Below are 21,993 nucleotides of genomic sequence, written 5' to 3'. Positions count from 1 at the left end.
GGAGACTGGATGTGACGTACACTGGTTTCCTGTTTTTCACTGTTCTTTGCAGTTCAGTGTGATTCTCTCCGTGCTTTAGAGGAGAGAGGATGCCTTTCTCTGCTCCGGCAGAGGGAAGATGTTTTCCTGTAAATTACCAGCTTTGAAGTGTAAATAAAGTAATATAGAGCATGTTGGCACGTACTTTTCATCATTCCGCTGTGCACTGGACACTGCTTATCTCCAACATTTGGTTCCGGGCCCAGAAAAACGCAGTGTTTTGAGAATGGACTCCAGAAGTCGGGCTCCTGGCAAAGGAACAAAGGAGCAAAGAATTGGAGTGCCGGCAAAGGATCGGAATGCAGAGGGCCGGATCGGACGATATCTCTGCGCGTCAAGATGATTTGATGAGGTATGTGCTACAGCTCCGGGCAGCCTGCCAGCTTCTAATTAATGGCTTTATGGCTGGACTTTGAACTTTTATAGCCGGTTTTGCCGTGGCACAGGCAAAAGGCTAGAAGGATAAATTTTTCCTATGCTGGGGGAAATCGAAAGTAAAGCAGCTGCAGCAGTGTCGCAGCATGAATTTAAGACAGCAGAGAGAACTTTCACTTTTGAACTTGCCTTTGGAATGCGGTTTGAAGCAGCTGCAGATAAGCAGCTGCAGATAAGCAGAGTGGCACAGGCTCACAGGCAGAGGCTGGAAATCGAAAGTACTTTTGAATTTGCTTTTGGATTGAAGCAGCTGTACACAGACGCAGCATGTATAAAGCAGCCTAATTTAAAGCAGCAGAGATGACGCAGAAGGCTAATGCCAAAGTCATGATGGCTAGCTGCAGAAGGCTGGATGAGGCAAGTGGGGAATTTGATGCCAATCAGCCAAATGCTCAACTCACAGTAGCCAGTGATACTGCCATGATTCAGAATGGAGCAGACCGCCGGGGTGCTAGCTGCATGGGCAAGGGGGAGACTTCACAGACGTCATCCCATAGTGCAGTGGAACCACCAGATGGCGCCAAAGCTTTGAAGGCAGTGAAATGCTACTCGTGTGGACGTCTAGGCCATATGAAGAGGGAATGCAGATATCCCAGGGCCAAGACAGAGCAGCGCAGCGAAAGCTCATCGCGTGGAAAAGGCCGAGGCAAAGGCAAAGGTCCGGTGTCCAGGACAACGCAGCACAAGGCAATGGTCTCACGCTTCACTCCAAAGGTTGCAGAGGTCCAGAAGACGTCTAGATCTTTCTTCGTTGTTGATTCGGCTGCAACGCATCACATGTGCAACGATAAGCGACTGTTCGTGTCTTTTACACCGCAGGAAGGTGCGATTCACCAGGCGGATGACCACACAATTCCCAGTAAAGGCTACGGAACTGTTGTTCTTCACAGTTTGGACTTATCGATACAGGATGTGCTTTATGTGCCAGATGCCAAGCATAATCTGCTCAGCGTTGGACAGCTGAATGAGCGGAAAATTGACGTTTCCTTTAAGAACAAAAGGTGCATCATCACAAAGAAAAATGATTATGTATTGCATGCTGAATATGTTGATCGTTTGTATGTTTTGTATTTTGATGATGTTGTGCAGGATGACACTTGTTGCATTGCAGGTTCTAACAAAAGTTTGCATGCAGAATGTATTCACGATTTTCATCGAAAATTTGGTCATTTGCATTTTGAGGCAGTATCTAAAATGCCTGCCTTGGTTGAAGGTATGACTATTAAACCCTGCAGGTACCACATGAAGTGCAAGGCATGCGCAGCAAACAAAGTGAAAATGGCTGCGAAAGGTAAGGTGTCTAGTAGGCAAGCTACAGAACCATACCAGGTTGTTCATGCTGATTTGGTTGGACCACTAGCGCCCTCTTTGGGTGGAAACAGGTACTTCATGGTTCTCATTGATGCATTTTCCAGGTATATTTATGTGTACCATCTCAAGCAGAAATCAGAGGCTTTTCCAAGGTTCAAGGAATTCTGTGCTTGGTTGGGAAATGTGCATGGTAAGAAAGTAAAGACTCTTTTCAGTGATCGCGGGGGAGAATTCACTTCTCAGCAGTTTGAAGCTTTTCTGACTGAGAAAGGAATTCAACACGATTTGTCTAGTCCTCGCTCGCCATGGCAGAATGGACTTGCGGAACGAGCAAATCAGACATTGCTTCAAGGGTTAAAAACCTTGCTGCATGATGCCAATCTTCCAGAGAGTTATTGGGCCGAAGCTCTCTCATGTTTCACTTACAGTTATAATCGCAGGTTATCTTCAGCGATTGGTTGTACCCCCTATGAGAAGATGTTTGGCAAGAAGCCATACATCAAACACATGAAAATTTTTGGTTCTGACATGTGGGTTCACTCACCACAAAACTCCAAGTTAGACAAGCGTGGATTGCATGGTATCTTTCTAGGTTATCAGAAAGGGTCTTACAGAATAATGATGACTGACTCTAAGGCAATTAAGCTCACAAGAAGTGTTGAGTACAATGCCAAGTGGGGGGAGAATGTGGGAATTTTCCAATGTTATCCTGATGACAGTGATGAGACTGAGGATAGTCAAAAGCAACCGCAACAACCCACACCCACTGATGAAGGTTCTGATTCTGAGTCTGAAACTGAATCGGGTGATTCAGAGGATTTCAAGAGTGCGAAAGCCTCTATGCGACCCTCTGAAAGCTCTGATCAAGAATTAGAGGAACCATTGTTCACAATAGGTCACTTTTCTCCTAAGAAGGAAGAGGAGAGTGTTGAAGACTTAAGGCTAATTCGCAGGTCACAGAGAGCAACAAAAGGCAGACCTCCAAAGAGATTTGCTGATGAGTTTGCTAAGATAGCAGTAACAGCTGTTAAAAGCTCCAAGAAGGTATTTGAACCTTCAAGTTTCCAAGAAATCCAGGATTTGGATTCAAAGGAAGCTGAGCCATGGTTAAATGCAATGAAGGCTGAGCTTGATTCCTTGGAAAGGAACAAAACATGGGACCTTGTTCCAGTAGTTCCAGGAATGAAACTGCTTGGAAGCAAATGGGTCTTCAAAGCGAAGACTGATCAAAATGGCAAGATAGTCAGACACAAAGCCAGATTGGTAGCCAGAGGTTTTGCACAGGTACCAGGTGAAGACTATCACGAGACCTACTCACCCACAGTGAGGTATGAGAGCATTAGGCTTATGCTCAAGCTAGCTGCAGAGGAGAATCTACACATTAGTCACCATGATGTGAATACAGCTTTTCTGTACGGATCTCTAGATGAATCACTTTATATGCTTCCACCTGATGGCGTACAGGTAAAACAGGGATTTGTTTGTGCTCTGAAGAAGTCCCTTTATGGTCTCAAACAAAGTGCACGGTGTTGGCACACAAAACTCACTGAAGTATTGTTTTCTCTAGGTTTTAAGCAAGGGAAAGCTGATCCATGTGTATTTGTCAAAGAGGAGGGGCAAAAGAAACTGTATTGTTTGTTTTATGTTGATGATCTTTTATTCTTTTGGGAAGATGTCACAATGTACAATAACGCCCTAGCTCAACTGAAAGAGCACTTTGACATAAAAGATCTTGGTGAGGTAAACAACTACCTATCTCTGGAAATAGAGAGAGATCAAGATGGTAACATTCTAGTACACCAGTCACGTAAAATTGCTGATGTGTTAAGCAAACTAAACCTGATGGATGCTAACCCTGTAGACACACCGATGACAACAGGTTATCAGGTAGATGACACTGGATAAACATTTTCTGATACTACACTGTACAGAAGTGTGCTAGGCAAGCTAAACTTCATTGCCAGATGTTCAAGACCTGACATTGCTGTTAGCTGTAATTTGCTAAGCAGACAAGTCAACAATCCTACTGTTAAGGATTGGAAAGCTCTGAAACGCATAGCGCGGTATTTGAAAGGCACTATGCATTACAGACTGAGATTTAACAATCAGAAGTCTGGTGGTCTTGAGATATTTGCAGATGCAAGTTTTGGAAGTGACACTACAGACAGGAAAAGTACGTCTGGAGTTTGCTATAAGTACAATCAGGGTCTATTTGATTGGTCATGCAAGAAGCAAACAACAGTTAGCTTAAGTACTTGTGAAGCTGAACTGAATGCACTGTCTTATTCACTTAAGGATTGTGAATGGTTGTTACAATTGTGCAAAGACATAAAAATTCCTGTCAAATGTCCAATCCAGGTTTACCAGGACAACAAAGCATGTTTGGCTTTGCTGAATTCTGAAGGTTGTAAGCAAAGCACGAAGCACTTGCAATTGAAGTTGCAACATGCTAGGGAACGTATTCAAAAGGGACTCGTAACGGTGTCCTATATGCCAGGTAGTGAAATCCCTGCTGATGTATTGTCCAAGATTGTATCAAGGGATCAACACTGTACCTATGTGCAGAAGTTGGGTTTGTACTGATATTGTACGAACACGCTGCCCAGTGATGTTCACAGAAAGGGGGAGGATGTTGGTTTCTGCTTCCTTCACTGAGCAGCGAAGTGCTTGTCACAAGACAATGTTTACATTCCACAGTCAAGTGCTGTTGGGTTTTCTCACGGGAAAGGAGACTGGATGTGACGTACACTGGTTTCCTGTTTTTCACTGTTCTTTGCAGTTCAGTGTGATTCTCTCCGTGCTTTAGAGGAGAGAGGATGCCTTTCTCTGCTCCGGCAGAGGGAAGATGTTTTCCTGTAAATTACCAGCTTTGAAGTGTAAATAAAGTAATATAGAGCATGTTGGCACGTACTTTTCATCATTCCGCTGTGCACTGGACACTGCTTATCTCCAACAATTTTTGCCTGATTTTTGCCTATTTTTGCCCCTGCGCTCCGGCGAGTCAGCTCCAGGGACCACACATTCGCTCAATAACACGCACAGACATTTCCCCTTACTTTTTAGGAGAAAAAATCTGTGTGTTATAGAGCGAAATTTACGGTAATAATTTTCTTAAATTATTGGGGGGGCTCTGCCCCCCCAAACGAATTTTTGAGGGGGCTCGGGCCCCCTCAGGCCCCATGGAGTCGGCGCCTATGCTTCTCTGTGTGGTCATACTCTCTCTCTCTCTCTCTGTTTTGACTTCAACCCTGAGGTTCAGCCCTAGTTGCAACACTGAGCATTTCTTTACAAGGCACACACTTAACCGCTGGAACCCCCTGCCACTAGATAGAGGGACTCAGGAGAAGAGCTGGGCTGCTGGATCACCCCAAAGGGGCCCATTGAGTGCAGCATGGCGGTCTCCCAGTGGCCACCCAGATGTCCCAGTAAGGAAGCATGCAAGGAGGACGGGAGGGACACCCAGCGAGTGGGATGCTCATGCATTTACTGTCCCTGACAGCGGAGGAAGAAGGGAGCCATATTTGAAGCCATCCGAGGGCTTCTTAAAAACAGGACCCAGGAGACTGTTCTGCACTGACTTGGGCCACGAGTCCGCCTCGCTCCGGATCTCACAGCCCCTCTCCCCAGTTTCAGAGAGGGGGACATTCCCAGACCCCCCTGGAGATGCGGGGACTGAACCTGGGGTCCCCCCCGGCCCCCCTGCAGGGCAGGACAGGAAGAGCTGCCGGGGGGGGGGAGGAAGGGAGGGAGGGAGGGAGGGAGGCGGCGTTTCCCAGCGAGGAGCTGCAATCACTTTCTCTTTCGTTTTCCAGCCTCCCTCCCAAACTTGTGCCTCGAAGTCTGCCCGGCGACCGATGCCGCAACCTGCGCGAAGATGTCCGATTGGCGGAATATTTTCCCCTCGCCCAATCCCTGGTTCCGCAGGCGGAGCAGAGAGCGGGTCTCAGAGCGGCGGAGGGAGAAGGAAAAGGGGGCTTCGTTTGGGGGGAGATGGGGGTCCTCCTCCTCCTCCGCTGGCCCCCCCTGATCCTGGGGGCGGCTGCCCCCCTCCTGCTGCTGCTGGACTGCGCAGGTAAGGACTGGGCTGGGGGGGGGGGGAGAAAATGATCCCTTCCCAGACATCTGTTTCCCCGACTTGGGGCTGGTTTTGTATGCCGCCCGGGGCAGGGGCCGCTTCACTCCTGGGCTCGTGGCTCAAGCAAAGAACAAGACAAAGCTGGAAGGTGTTGGCAGGATTCGGGGGGGGGGGGAAGTGACTCGCCTGTCCCGCCCCCCGCAGCTTCGTCTTGACTCTGGTCTGTGTGAGTGTGTGTGAGAGAGATACAGATAGAGAAGTCTTTCTTCTTCTCTTTTTACCTTCCCTCTTCTCTTCTAACCCTCAGCCGCTCTGAAAACTCAGCTAAACACTCTGGAGCCCAGCCTGGGGGTGGGAGCTGGACGCGTGTAGAGCTGATTTCATTGCGGGGGAAACGTCTGAATAAGGGGTCCCCACCCGCAATTCCCCATCTTGTGTTGTTCAGGAGTTCCCTTTCATCATCAGGTTCTTCTGCTTTACAGTTGTAACTCCTCCAGTCTCCCCCACCAAGAAAACCCCTTTCCTGTTGCCTGTCAAAAATGTAGGTTTCCTAAATTATGCAGGGGGCTTCTCTCTGCCGTTTCTGTACAGCCCCTTGTGCACGAAGGGCACAAACAACTCCTGAGAAACAAAAGGGGGGCCCCCACCCTACAGCCCGGTTCCCCTTGAATACGCCCTCCTTTTATATTCTCCCTCCCCCCAAAAAAATAATTCAAAAAAGTTGGAGTCTCTGCCTGGAGCTCCTAGACATGAATTTCCCTTGCTCAGAATATTCCTGCTCCCTCAGCCCACCAGTCCACTGGCTCTGCATTCTTTTCAAGGATTTATCACTATTAAATTCTTAATTCCATATTCCTGATTGCTGCCTTTGGTGTTTTTCTCCTTTTGGGGTTGCCACTCATGTTCTCTGTTTAACTAAAAAGTATATCCTGCTCGATTGTGGAAAAAACCCTTATTGATTTACAGGAAATAGTAAAATAATAAAAGCAGCTTAAAGCATTAAAAAATAATTAAAATTAGCATTGAGAGGTCAAAACACATCAGCATTTGCCTGTCTGGATAGGATTGCCCAAAGAAAAATGTTTTAAGCAGACACTTTTGTGAGACAAGTGTATTCTTCATGGGAGGAAGATCTGGAGATAGCAGCAGGGCATTTTTGTGAGTGGGAAGGGGGGAATAGGGTGTTGAGATAATGTGGGAATTCTCCTTGACCCCTGCTGTTATGAGATGAAGGAGATAACATTTGTTTCGCACTCGGATCCTCTTTATGGAAGAATATGATTATCTAGTTTGGGTTGGTTGGTTATTTTCTTATGTTTGTGAGTCCTCTCCCCCTCCCCATATTGTTTGCTTTTATAGTAAATAGTTTTTGTTCTTCTCTAATGGAAAATGGTATGAAAGCTTTAAGAACTGAAGAGTAAGACCTGTTATTTCTCTCTTGAACCCTCTCCATATGGGGGGGGGCTGCCCCCTCACTGTGCTACAGGGCTGGGCAAAGGGTGGTGGAGACCCCTGGTTCCTTCAGATTCCTCCTCACTTTGGGGTCTCACGTGTGACTCATTTTGTGGCTCTTTGTCTCCACTGAGCAGATCTGCCTGTGTTGTTTAGCCAGATGCCACAACCAGAGGCAGCCTTGCTCTGAGCTCTTGTGGTTTGAAGTGGGGGGAGCCCCTGCCCTGGGAGGGGAAGGTCTTAGAAGTGGATCCCATTTGATCTTGCCTGAAAGAAGGGAGCCGGAGGGAGGTAGCAGAGTCCACACACCATCAAGGCAGGGGCAGAGCTACCTGCCCTAGCACCTGGGGTAGTGGGGGGGGGGCTAGTCGGGGTGGGGCGGGCGCTGAGGCCCTTCTTTGTGTGCTGTGCCGCCTCCTTGAGAGGTCTGGAGGGTAGCAATGCGAGAACTGGGCCTTCTCTGCACTGGCTCCCCGTCTGTGGAATGCTCTCCCCAGGGAAGTTCACCTGGTGCCTTCATTATACAGCTTTAGGCACCAGGCAAAAATGTTCCTTTTTAACCAGGTTGATTTGATTGACACCCTTTAAAAATGCCCTTTAAAAATGTTGGGGTTTCCAAATTTAGTTTTAGATTTACTAAATTCTAAATCAAGAAATCAGACTAGATCAAGAAATAAATGGAATATCCTTAGGGGAGAAAATATATAAAATAAGCGCATTTGCAGATGATTTAGTGTTAATGGTGGAAAACCCAAAGGAAAGCATAGAAAAGGCTCTAGAAAAAATGGAAAACTTTGGAAAGGTTTCAGGTTTTGCTTTGAATAAGGAAAAAATGAAACTAATTGTAAAAGACATGGGAGACCAAGAGAAAAAGGTACTGGTAGAAAAATTTGGATTACAAATTGTAAAAAAAGTAAAATTGTTAGGAATTCAAATAGCAATAAAAATATAAATTTGTTTGAAGATAATTATACAAAAATTGGGAAGAGATAAAAAGAGAAATGGAAATTTGGACAAGATTGAATTTAACACTCTGGGGTAGAATTTCGGCTATTAAAATGAATATCTTACCAAAATTCCTGTTCCTTTTCCAAATGATCGCCATAATAGGTAATGATTAATGTTTTAAAAAATGGAAAATGTACCTAACAAAATTTAAATGGCAAGGCAAAAAGTCACGGATCAAATATATATTATTGACAGACATAAAAGAGTGGAGTGGCTTTGGACTCCCAGACCTGAGAATATACTATGATGCAGCATGTTTTAGTTGGATCAGAGACTGGATTACATTAGATAATAATGTCATTTTAGACTTGGGATGGAACAACAGATACGGCTGGCATGCCTATCTAATTTACAACAAAGTGGCGGTGCATAAAGAATTTCTAAGTCATGTAATTAGAAATTCATTATATAAGGTCTGGGTGAGACATAGAAGGTTGGTAGAACCTAAAACCCCATGGTGGGTTTCACCGTTAGAAGTAATAGCAGTCAAAAAGAAAAACACGACAGGAAGATTGGTGGCATACCAGCAGCTCCTAAAGTAGGAACAGGGCCAATTAAAAGTAAGACCATACGAAGAGGTGCCCCAATAATGCACCACATGTTTACAATATCAACAAATTTCCCAAATATTTAATCAGGACAAAGCAATAGGATTTGAAAAAGTAGAAGCAAAATTACAAAAAGTATTATTACAAAACTCGAAAAAAGAGTATATCCAAAATGTATAATTTATTATTAGAATGGGAGTTAAAGGATGAAGAAGTAAAAGAAGATATGACGAAATGGGCATGTGATATAGGTTACGCAATTCGGCTGGACCAGTGGGAGAAATTATGGAAATGTGATATTAAATTTATAGCATGTTACACAATCAGAGAAAATTTGATGAAAATGGTGTACCAGTGGTACTTAACTCCGGTACAATTGGCTAAAATTTACAAATTAAAATCAAATACCTGTTGGAGATGCAAGAAAGAAATAGGAACAGTGTTTCACATGGGAATGCCGACCTATTAAACAATTTTGGAATAAAATATATGAAGATATCAAAAAGATGTTTAAAATATCTTTTAGTAAAAAACCGGAGGCATTCCTTTTAGGTATAATCACAAATGATATTCCTGACGACCAAAGGAAAGTATTCCTCTATGTGACAATAGCTGCCAGGATGCTCATAGCAAAAAATTGGAAAGGGAGAAAAATTCCATCAATGAAAGAATGGCAAATTAAATTTTGTGAATATATAAATCTGGCAAGACTCACAGCATTCATAAGGGGACAATCGGACCAAAAATTATTAAAAGAATGGGGATGTGCAAAAGAGTATATGAAGAAACATTGTTCTGGAGTAAGCATATCGATATGTAATGAATGATGCTTTGCAGGGTTAAAGAAAGAGAAAAATGGTGTAAAAAGTATAAAGATAGAAGTAATTTACATTAGACACAACAATTGAGAAAGAGTAAAAATGTTGAGGTCTTAGAACAAAGGAAGGAAGTCAATATGTGTATATGTATGTAATGACTGGATTAGAATGATGATATGGTTTTATTTGAAGATGTGTGTTTTTTCTGTTCTTTTTTCTTTTGTGTTCTTTTTGTTTGTTTGTACTGTTTTATTTTGGATTCAATGTTTGTAATTTTTGTTGTAATTTTGCATTAAAAAGGATTAATTTTTTTAAAAAAATGTGGGGTTATTTTTTGGGGGGGGATGTTATTGGGTTGTTTTTCTTTTGATTGAATATTTTGTGGTTTTAGATTTTGATTTCGTTCAGAGACCACCCTGAGATCTCTGGGTATAGGTATTAATAAATTCTATTAATAATAATACATCCCATTTTGCTTCCCGAAACAAAACAGAAATTGCTCTTCCTTCCTTAGCCCTGTGCCCACTACCTTCTGCCATGAAAATGCCCCATCTCTCACTGAACTCAACTCGGCTTCTCTCCGTCCAGGGATGTGTGTGTTGCTGTGGAGTTGCTTCCTAAGCAGGCCAACTCTGGAAATGATGCTGAAGCCTCTGCTCAGCTCCCTGGCTCCCCTCCAGCCTCCCCCCAAGTCTTTGTTAGTTGTTACTGTGGAGACTCATTAGGCCCCCTGGTGGCCAGAGCTGGTACAGACTGTGGGAAAGTGAGGCTCTTCCTTTGCCATGCTCTGTCCCCCTTCCTGTGTTCGATCTTGTGAAGGGGCAAGTGTGGGGAAAGGGGATGTGGGGCCACATGTTAGGACCTGGCCCCAAAGTTGCACTTGCCCTCCTGCCCCTGCTATCACTGTGGGTCTTTCTTCCTCAAGTGGGGAACCCGCTCTGTGGGTGGCAGCCCAGAGCACAACATTGATAGATTGCAACTTTGAACCATTTAAGCACCAATTATCATACGGGGATCCAGGAAGGATCCTGGGAATCACAGGCCAATTAACTTTACATCTCCCTGGAAAACTGGTGGAAAGTGGAGGAAGCTAGCAACTGGAATGCATTTAACTTGAAGGATTTCAACTGTATGCTGGAATCACACCAATTACATATGCAGCAGGCTACACGAGGAGATAGAAGAACAGACAAGAAAGGGACAAAGGGGGTAGAGAAGAAGAATATTCTATCAGTATTCAGTTCAGTATTCAAATAGAGTGGCAATCCCTGCCTACAACTAAAACCATAGGCAACCAGCCTGGAAACCACGGGTTTTCTTAACCCGGAAAAAAATCACGGTTCTGGAACTCACTCAGTGCTGCTTATAAGACTGACCCTAGTGTGGGGCCCCGTTTTGTAAACCTCCCGTTCTACCATCCACGACAGCCTCCTGCCTAGCCTTAGGACCAAGTTTGGATTTCCTTTCCTTTCCAGTTTGAATTGAATAGGACATTCTTTCTCTTGGGAAAGTTGCAAGGTCAAATAGGTGTTTTGACTACAAATGTTACAACTTTGGACACAAGAGTGAGTACCAGTAATGAACTTGATAAGAACTCGGCACAGGAATTTTATTTAACTGAACACACAGGGAAATTTGAGAAGGAGAATCATGTTGTCTCTGAAGAGAAGAAAGGGGGAGCCATTGTTACGAAAAAGGAGCAATGCAGCGAGCTGCAGCTGGCCAAACAGGATGTTTGTGGCTGTACCGTGGGAACGAAGGGACAGCCTATTCACTGTACTGAGCACCGGATGTTAGCTCAGTGTGTCATCTGACCTGTACTGGAAGTACAGGGGTGGAGTTTATCTCTGTTGTTGGTGTTTGGAGAGTACAGACGTGTTTCTCTGTACTGCTGCGTAGACAGAAATAAAGGCATGTAAATACATTTCTTTCTGTCTCTTTCCCCCCTCCTGGGGAATACAGGGAGGAGGGAAGAGTGGTGTGTTCTTCTCACGTCAGAGGAGAATCACCGATAGATGACCTTGCCTGTCTCCTGCCGGGAGTCGCTGACAGGGAGGTCAACAAGGAACTCAAGCCGGATGCCTGGAGAGTGGCAAATTCCTCTGACTAGGCTTGAAGATTCCAACAGCCATAACCCTGCAGATGCAAAAGGCGAGCTGCAATTTGAGGCCTGACATGATGGTAACAAGGAGAAATAAATTTTCTAAGATGGAAGCCTGGCCTGAATTGGAAAGTGAAAGATGGAGAGATCTCCTTATGTGGAGATCAGATGACCCTTGGATTATAAATTTGATTCAGGTGGAAGTTGGAGTTTTGGGGACATTTGGATCTGAAAGGAGAAGGAAACAAGATTTGGAATATCCTATAGGCCTTACTCTTAAGTACGGAGGTTTGGCTGGAAGGAATGTGGATGCTGTTGGGTTGGAGCCTCCCCGAGATTTGGCTTTCAATATTAAAGACTATCAAAAAGACTGGCAGAGGAGTCATGAGAGAGATTGAAGAGCCTCGGATTTAAGATCTCCGGGTTGATGGCTTTTTGAGATTGATGGACTTATGCTGGGGACTGAAACCGGGAAGGAGGTATGCGTGGAATGGAAATTGGGAACTCAAAGTGTATATAATATAAGTTGGGGTTTTTTTGTTTTTTATGAGAGTTGGGAAATTCGTGGAAGGGAGTCTTTTTTGACCTTAGAGAAACGTCTCAAGAATAAGTATTGATATATAGGTTTGGATGAGAGTTAAGATTGGATAAAGTAAAAGTGGTTTTTAAAAAATATTGTAAAATTAAGGATTTTGTTAGTAAGATGTTTGAAAAAGAAAATTACGTGGTTTTGGCAAAATGACATAAAGGATTAAGTAAAAATGAATTGATGAAAGAGAGAATGTAAAATTACAGTATTTTAAAACAAATTATTAAGATAAAAATAAGGTTGGAAGGATTTGCTGAAACAACAATTTAAATTAGAATACAAAAATGGGAGGTGTGAGGAGGTCAAGGAAATAAGTAAAGGAAGAAAGTCATGTAAAGGTTTGATTTGCTTTTTTTCCTTTTTTAATGATTGCATTTTTTCTGTCTTTTTTATTTTTCCTCTTTTTTCTTATTGTAACTTATTGTAACTTTCAAAATTTTGAATAAATAATATATATAATAATATGTATGTGTGTATATATATATATATATATATATAGGACCAAGTTTGGGACTCCCTACTGGACACTTGCACAGTGCAATCCCAGATTGGGGCCCGAGAAAACAAAGGTTTGAAAGGAAACAAATGACCTTGCATTCTCAAGTACAAGAGTCATCCCCAACAAGGGTCTTCGTGCAGGAGGGGCGGCTTCATTTGTAGGGACAGGAAAGAGAGAGAGCGAAGGACTTGTACGATGCTTCCGGCCACGCTCCGAGACAAGGCATCGAGGGGAGAAAAAGGAGATTTTCCATGGTCCCTCAGGCCATGATCCGAGAGAGGGAATAGGAGGAGAGAGAGAGAGAGAGAGAAAGACTTCCAGGACCCTTCCGGGCACTCTTCGAGAGAAGGTGTCAAGGAGAGAAGCAAGGAGATTTCCACGATCCCTTTGGCCATGCACCGAGAAAGGGAATCGGGAGAGAGAGAAAAAGAATTTCCATGACCCTTCCTGCTACGCTCTGAGAGAAGGCATCGAGGAGAGGAAAAAAGAAAAGTTCAGCTGCCATGGAGACATTCTTCCCTCCCAATGTACTAATTTCAAACTATACTCACGTCCCCGAATGTCCCTCGTGGATCCCAGGATCCTTTCTTTGGCTGGCTTGACCTTGCCTTTGTTCCCCTGGCTGAGCTTTCTGGTGACAATTGATTATCACCCGCAAAGAAGAGGCAGGGAGAGGAAGAAAAGGATCCCTGGGCTAAGGCTGCCCAGTGGTGCCCGATCCACCTTTATCTCCCTCCTCACCTTCACAGGAGAACCAAGAGTCCCTTTGTGGTCGCCAAACTGTTAACGGAGGAATCCGAGGGCTCCCTTGGACAAGAAACAAAAACACCAACCAGGATAACTCGGAGCAAAACAGCAGCCTGTAGGGTTGGCCTTTATTGGAAACTGTCATGACAGGACTCCCACCCGCAACAAGATGAAGCAAAATGGAAGCCCTGAATAAAGGAAGACCCCAACTTTTATTAGTTACCAATCCCCCAAACTACATCATGACTACATCACAACTACATCATTGATACATCACAAAAAGGAGGGGTTGAGGGAGGAGTTGAGGAGGTAACTTGAGTATCTTGTCACCTGGCAGGTTCCTCCTTTCCCCCTCCCCATGAGTCACATCCAAGAGACAAAGGGGAGTTGGCAGTTTCCTGCCCCCAGAGGGAAGATCCGATCACTGTCCTTTGTTCCAGTCCGTGTTGAATCCACTCCCATATGCAAGTCCATTGTGCCCTTGATGGTCTTCTATCTGGGTCCATCAAGGTTGCCATGCCAACTGGGCAGGGCCCTGGAGTACGGCTGTCCTGTATCAAACCACCCCCTTTGATAGTCCTTCCCTTACAGAGCAGAATAAAAGTGGTCCGGCGCAAATCCGTTGTACGGTTGATTTACTGTGAATTTACAGTGGTGCCTCGCAAGACGAAATTAATCCGTTTCGTGAGGCTCTTCGTATAGCGGTTTTTTTGTCTTGCGAAGCAAGCCCATTGACAGCTTAGCGGATTAGCGGCTTATCAGCGGATCAGCTGATAAGCGGCTTAGGAAAAGGGGGGGGAGGGAAAAACCCCCGCAGGAACTCACAAGACATTTTCGTCTTGCGAAGCAAGCCCATAGGGAAATTCGTTTTGCGAAGCGCCTCCAAAACGGAAAACCCTTTCGTCTAGCGGGTTTTCCGTCTTGCAAGGCGTTCGTCTTGCGGGGCACCACTGTATAACACAAACCCTTCAGAAGTTCAAAATTACTTTCACTTATCGGAAGCACCTTGATACATTTTGATTGGATTAGTCACGGTCAATTGAATCCGGAAACATTGTATTAACAGCTGTCAAAGTATAGAGAAGTAGACACAGTCGCTTGCAGTACCTACGTGGCCGCCACAAGGGATGCTGTTTGGTAACGCTGATTGGCTGAAGCGGCAGCCGATTGAGCTAGAGTTCAGGACACAGGTCTACCCAGGAAAAGGATAAGGCGAAAAGGGGTTTCATTAAAGCGAGCTGTCAATTCAAGCCCTTCCTTATTTACGGAAGGCTTTTTTGGGATGTCTCTCTAACGGGGCATCCCTGGGGTCGAAAGTAGGTGAGAGGGGGGTGTATGTGTTGTGCTTGTGTGGAACATTGAGGGGGGTTCTCCTGCTACAGAAGGCAGGTCTATAAACTCCCCCAAACCCCGCTGAACTTTGGATCTCCTAATTTAGGGCTGCTGCCTTCATCTGCAGGACCCCTAACTCTCTGCCCCCTTTTCTCTTCCTTTCCAGACTCCACTTCTCACTCCCTGCGCTACTTCTACACAGCTGTTTCTGAGCCTGGCCAGGGGCTGCCCCAGTTCATTACTGTGGGGTACGTGGATGACCAGCAAATTGATCAGTATGACAGTGACACCAAGGAAGCGCTGCCTCGCGTCCCCTGGATAAGGAAGGTGGAAAAGGAGGATCCTCAGTACTGGAACACGGAGACTCAGAAATCTCAGGGCACTGAGCTGGCCTTCTGGGAGAGTCTGCAGACTCTGCAGAATCGCTACAACCAGAGCGGAGGTGAGTGGAAGGCAGGAGAGTAACAGAGTCACACCTCCTCCCCCCCAATGACATTTCCTCCAAGGGCAAGAATTGCAGGGAGGGGGCTGCTGGGAGGAAAGGAAATGGAGGGTGGGGGTCTCCACCAGGGCAGAGGCATCTCCCCTTCCCTTAATGGGGGCTGGGATGGTGTGGGGTGGGGGGGACAGAGAATGAGACTTGGAGGGCAGAGGACACTCCCCCCCCCCAGTATGACCCTCTCTGGACCTGCACATGCTACCCAGGAAATGTCTCCATTTCCTGCGCTTCCTTCCATGCTGGGCTTGGCTCAGGCCTTCTGAGGTGGAAATCTGTCTAGTTCATTTTCCTCTGGGAGGGGAAGAGAAGGGTGGGATCCTGAGGCTGAGACAAGCAAGCCTTGAGTTCTGGTCCTGCTTAAGGAGAAGCCAGCTGCCCAGATAACTTCTTTTAATGTTGTTGTTTTGAAGATTTGGTGGTGGCCCCCTGGGGTGGGCAGGGGGATGCAGGGACCCGCCATCTTTGACAAGGGCAGCCTGGCTTCTGCTGAGAAGGGGGGGGGGCATTTTGAAGTGGGGCAACCCCCCCTTGTGGCTTCCCTTTCCCTCCCAAGCTATGAGGAAACTTCTTTTTCCAAAGGCCCTTCCATGACTTCCCTCCTTTTAGGGAAAAGGTCCTTGATATGGAGAAGCTGGGGGGGGGAGAGATGGAGGGGAAGAGGAGACCTCCTCTCTCGAAAGGGCCCCCAATGTGTGGGTGTCCCCCTTCCATGTTGCCCCTTTCCTCTTTCTAGGGGGGATGGGGGGGCAGCTGAGGCATCTCTCCAAAAGGGGCAAGATCAAGAGGAGCAGAGCTGGGGGGAAAGACGGACAGATTGTGACCAGTGTTATGTACTGAAGTTCTCCCCCTGGGCCAACAGGGGGATACTGAGAATAGTTATGCAAATGAAGGATCAAAAGTGACGTTCAGTGATTGGATAGTTTTAGAAAGTTGCTACAGTTACGTTGTACTGGAGCTCTATATAAGCAAGCTGACTGAGCCCTTCAGTCAGTTCTGTTCTGGCCTCTGAATAAACAAGAGCTGTTTGAAGAATCGCTGTGTCGTCTGATATGTTCACTCACAACTTAACAACCTCCAACCCTGCAAGGGGGGAGGGAGACTGTGAGGCGATGAGAGAGAGGAGGGCAATTTAAGGGGGGCTTTACAGGCTCAGGATTGTAGTGTTTCCCTCAGTGAACGTGTTATGCGGATGAGCCTTCAAAAAGATACAATGCTGGTTGATTTTTCTTCCCTCTCACTGCTACCTCTTTCCTGAGTCTCAGGCAAATAAATCCTTTTTCCTGGGCTCTTTTGCTGATGGGGGAGGGGCTGCTCTGACCCCCCTTGACCTCCTGGGCCACTTTTGACCCTTCCAGGGATCCACACCCTTCAGTACATGTATGGCTGTGAGCTGAGTTCAGACGGGCACAAAGGAGGGTATAGGCAGTTTGGCTACAATGGGAGGGACTTCCTCGCCTTTGACAAGGAGACCCTCACCTGGACGGCGGCCGAGATGGAGGCCCAAGCAACCAAGAGGAAGTTGGATCCTGACTTGGCCCTGAACCAGTACAGTAAGCGCTACCTGGAGGAGGAATGCATTGCGTGGCTGCAGAGATACCTGGACTACGGGAAGGAGACTCTGCTGAGGACAGGTGAGGGGGGGCAGTGGGGAGGGGAGGGGGGCTCAGTGGGGCAGTTTTCCTACAAATTCCCCTTCCCCCCTTAACAGTCTTCCTTTCTGGACCAAACAGCAAACACTTTTCTTGGTGGGGGAGGCAGAAATAAGTTTGGGACTCTGGGAGGAGAAAAGGGGTCACTTCAGAGTATGATTTGGGGGGGGGAGATGCTTAACCCCCCCTAGAATAAGGGATGGCAAAGGACAAATTGGGGAGGGGGCACAAAGAAACAGCAGGGAAGGAGCCAGGAAAGCAAAGTGCATCTTAAATTAAGTAAAAAAATAAAATTGAAATGGACAGATTTGAGGCGGGATACAGAAAAACCTTTTGCCTTTACACGTGGGTAGGGGAAAGTGGGGCAGATTCATGGAGAAAAATCCACTCTCATATTTTATGTACCAAAATGAATCAAATAATTTAAAAAATTGCTTTATGCATGGCATAACTAATCAGTATTATAATAGTAATCAAAAGAACCATTAAAGTTAGAAGATAATGAGAATATAATGACTTGAGTAAAAAATGGGTTTTGTATCATTCTGCCCCAACTACGGGGCACTTTGATACAAAGCATAAATTGTGTGAGAATGGTAATTATTTACAAAAATTTAATTAAAAAAAACCATTTTTATTGTGAGAGATCATAATCAGCCCTACAATTTGTTACTTAAAAATCTAAATTACGTATCAAAACTAAGTGTTTCACACATATCATAGACTTTATGGCAGGTTTTCTTAACAAAACTTAAAAACTTAAATTAATTTTTACTCAAACACCTATGCATTAAAAAAAAAACTTTGGAAAAACTTTAAAAAGTATAAGAACTCACATTAGGTAGTCCAAAAATAGTGATTTAAACAAAATGCTTATAAAAAATAAGATATTTCCTTAACGTTTAGCTTCTATTGCACATTATATCCACGGAAGTAAAAAAAAAAAAGTATAAAGTACTGATGTTCGAGTTGTGCCCTTTGAGAAATTTGGTTTTGGCAACTGCAAAACAGCATCCTTGAAATCGATGCTTGCCTGATCTTCTACAATGGGAAAGACAAACATACAAGATCCTGGATATTTCCTGAGAAATGACACTTGATAATCGGTCATATTATATTTAGAAATGACTTTGGCCACATAGTCAACAACAGTTTTTTTGTTTTCAAATTTCATGTGTAGGAAATCAGTTTAGAGATTTCATGCAAACTTGTATATTGGGGCACTATTGTACACTAGCAGGGCCCCATGTCTTAGTGTGTCAAAGTGCCCCAACAGACATTTTCAGAAAACTAACAATTATTAATAAAACCACTGAATTTATTTAAAAATCACATGTAATCCTGATTACAGAGTGGGATAATTTACCTTAGGTATTTTTAAATCTTAACTAAATGACGAAAAACAGCATTGGAACACTTTTACATTTCACGTAATTTTTTAGTTGGCCGCGCTAAAAACACACTCTCGTCAAACGCCAATGGCGAACTGGTGGGCAGCGCGGTTGCAACTGTCATACTCACACATGTATACACACATTTTAGCGTCTCAATATTGAAATATTGTTGGTGTATCAATGTGCCCCTTGCATCAATGTGCCCCGTCTCCCCCTACATACCTGTGGGGAAAGTCTTTAAAACTAAATTAATTAACCTTTTTTAAAATAGAAAATGTGTGGGGAGCCCATGAAATATGGATGCAGCCCCCTCACTAAGTCTGTAGGTTAGCCACTCGTGGCCTAGAAGCAGAAACCTGCACATAGTGAGAGAGTATGGGAATTCCCTCTTCTACCTTCTCAAATTTTTTATTTGTGAGGTATACAACTTTTTTCAATGGGGAACATTCAGAAGTGTCATCTTCCTCAACCTCGTGCCTTGAAATGGTACAGTCCACTCTTCTGCCTTCAGAAATCTTGCACAGGGGCCAATCAAATGATCAAGTGTTTTGACTGGCTTTCTTCCTGTCTCTATTAGCTTTGCTAATATGAACATTAATTGAAAATGAAATAATTCTAGCACCCTCCCTTTTTGAGGAATGACACATAGGTATTAGCCGTGCTTAGAGAGATCTGAGCAAATTCATCTATGGGGGCCTGGTGATAATTCACCCCAGAGACACTGAGCATATTTCTTGAGGTTGAGGATTTCACCCCAAAAGCCACAATTAAGCGTTTTCAAGGGTGACAACGTGCAAAGGAGGCTGGGAATCATCCTCTTTGGGACGGAGGTTCGGCTGAGGACAGGTGGGTGGGGAGGGGAGGTCTTGTTTTGGGTTTCTGTGGGGACCCTTTCAGGGCAGGCGGGAGAACCAGAAAGGAGCTCTGTCTTTCCCAGGGCTGTTGGCTTTGTTCACTAACTGGAGCTGAAAAGTCCTGGAGAACAAGAGAGCAGCGAGTCCAGCATTTCTTCCCCCTCAAGAGAGGAGCCAGGATCAGCTCCCTGGGACAATCTTGGAACCACAAGTAGTATTAGAGCTTTTCAAGATAATAAATTAATTTGTGCCTAGTCCTCCCTCCCAAAGGAGTCTGCTTTGGCAAACAAAGGATAAAACATCTGAAAACAGTTCCACCATAGACACTGACTGGGGAAGATGCCAAGGGAGGTTGAGGAATCCCATTGATTCACAGTTATTTTAATTTCTGGAGATGTGAGATTCTGACTAGGTTGCCCCTTGGGTCCCTGCTCTTCTGCTCTTTAAAAATACAGGATTCCTCCAGGCTCCCGTTGTGGATGTCTCTCTGTTAACCCCAATGCGGCCCTTTTTGCAGAGGCTCCGGTGGTGAAGGTGACCAGGAAGGCAGACTATGACGGCCTGGAGACCCTCGTTTGCCAAGTCCACGGCTTCTACCCCAAGGAGATTGAGGCCAACTGGGTGAAGGACGGGGAGGTCTGGCATGAGGGCACCCTCCGAGGATTGGTCGCACCCAACTCGGACGGGACCTACTATGTCTTGCTCAGTGTCCAGATCGACCCCGAGGAGAGGGAGCGCTTCCAGTGCCGCGTGGAGCATGACAGCCTGGAGAAACCTCTGGACGTGGCCTGGGAGAAGGAGCCAGGTGAGTGAGAGACAGACAGACAGACAGACAGACAGACAGACAGGAGGGGAAGGGGTGGGCTCTGGGAGGGGGATTTCCACCCAACTCCTCCCTTCAGCAGCAGCACAGCTCAGATGGGGAACCCCAGTTGGATCCTTTTTTTTTTTAAATAATATTTTTTATTAGTTTTATAAAATACAGAAAAAAGAATAAAGAGCATATTATAAGAGTAGAGAAAGAAAATTACAAATTTTCTTGTTCTTTTTTCCAAATCTACTGGACTTCCCCGCGTCCTCCCAACGCTGCATTCTCTGTAATACATAACATCAGCAATTTGTTAACTTGTTTCAATACTTGTTGTATCTTTCATTTTATCATGTTACCCAATTTCAAATGTATTATAACCCAAATCATGTACATTTTCATTTTAACACAATAAAGTTGTTTCATTATTCTATCTCTGACTTCTTGTACCTTAGTTTCCATTTCTTTAGTTTAACATTACTGAAGCTAGAATTTCCTAAAAGGTGCGTTTTTTAACATTCATACAACTTATAATGTTTTTCCAGATAGTCCTTAAATTTTTTCCAGTCCTCCTCGATTGTTTCTTCTCCCAAGTCTCGGATTCTGCCAGTCATTTCGGCCAATTCCATGTAGTCCATCAACTGCGTTTGCCATTCCTCCAGTGTGGGTAAATCTTGTGACTTCCAATATTTTGCAATCAGAATCCTTGCTGCTGTGGTGGCGTACATAAAAAAAGTTCTATCCTTCTTAAGCACTCTCTGGTCCACCATGCCCAGGAGGAAGGCCTCTGGTTTCTTAGGTAAGGTAAATCTAAGTACCTTTTTTAGTTCATTATGAATCATTTCCCAAAAGGCCTTCACCTTCGGGCAGGTCCACCAGAGGTGAAAGAATGTCCCTTCCGCCTCTTTACATTTCCAACATTTATTATCAGACAGGTGATATATCTTAGCAAGCTTGACTGGGGTCATGTACCACCGGTATATCATTTTCATAATGTTTTCCTTCAAGGCACTACATGCCGTAAATTTCATTCCGGTGTTCCATAACCTTTCCCAGTCTTCAAACATAATGTTATGCCCCAAGTCCTGCGCCCACTTTATCATTGCGGATTTGACTGTCTCATCCTGAGTATTCCATTTAAGCAGCAGGTTATACATTCTCGAAAGTAGTTTACTTTTTGGTTCTAACAGTTCTGTCTCTAGTTTCGATTTTTCCACCTGGAATCCAACCTTCTTATCTACTTTAAAGACCTCTTGAATTTGTGCATAATGCAACCAATCTCGCACCTTGTTTTTTAGTTTTTCCAAGCTCTGCAACCTCCAATTGTCTCCAATCTTTTCAATAATTTTCCCCTATTTAGGCCAATTGGCTTCCATATTAGGTCTCTTACGTGCCTTGGCCTCCACCGGTGAGAGGCACCTCGGAGTCTTACTCTCCAATAAGTCTTTATATTTTGTCCAGACCATTAAAATTGCTCTCCTAACAATGTGGTTTTTAAACAGTTTGTGCACTTTAACCTTGTCGTACCACAAATATGCATGCCACCCAAAAGCATTGTCAAACCCTTCCAGATCTAGGACATCAGTGTTTTCCAGTAAGATCCAATCTTTCAACCAGCAGAAGGCTGCGGATTCATAATATAACCTCAAGTCTGGCAGGGCAAATCCCCCTCTTTCTTTCGCATCAGTTAATATCTTAAACTTTATTCGGGGCTTTTTGCCCTGCCAAACAAACTTAGAGATATCCTTCTGCCACCTTCCAAAACATTCCACCTTGTCCACGATCTGTAGGGTCTGAAACAAAAATAACATTTTTGGCAATACGTTCATCTTTAT

General features: G+C 44.7%; 2 protein-coding genes across 2 annotated transcripts in view; one reads left to right on the top strand and one right to left on the bottom strand.

The window, feature by feature from the left end:
* LOC310837292 (uncharacterized protein) overlaps positions 1-21,993 on the bottom strand; it is a 530,615-nt gene that overhangs the window by 291,873 nt on the left and 216,749 nt on the right. The window lies entirely within an intron of this gene.
* Positions 1-21,993, top strand: part of LOC310837752 (class I histocompatibility antigen, F10 alpha chain-like) — a 75,269-nt gene that overhangs the window by 1,703 nt on the left and 51,573 nt on the right. The window contains 5 exon segments of the mRNA XM_083724812.1: positions 5,598-5,746; positions 5,748-5,857; positions 15,121-15,396; positions 16,809-17,084; positions 19,868-20,155. Of these exon segments, the coding sequence (XP_083580938.1) occupies positions 5,598-5,746; positions 5,748-5,857; positions 15,121-15,396; positions 16,809-17,084; positions 19,868-20,155 (1,099 nt within the window).

The sequence above is a fragment of the Podarcis gaigeae genome, assembly GCF_964106915.1.
Source record: "Podarcis gaigeae genome assembly, chromosome: 2".
NCBI classification, from domain to species: Eukaryota; Metazoa; Chordata; class Lepidosauria; order Squamata; family Lacertidae; genus Podarcis; species Podarcis gaigeae.
The sequence above is the reverse complement of the archived record's forward strand: the minus strand, read 5'-3'. Positions and strand labels throughout refer to the sequence as shown.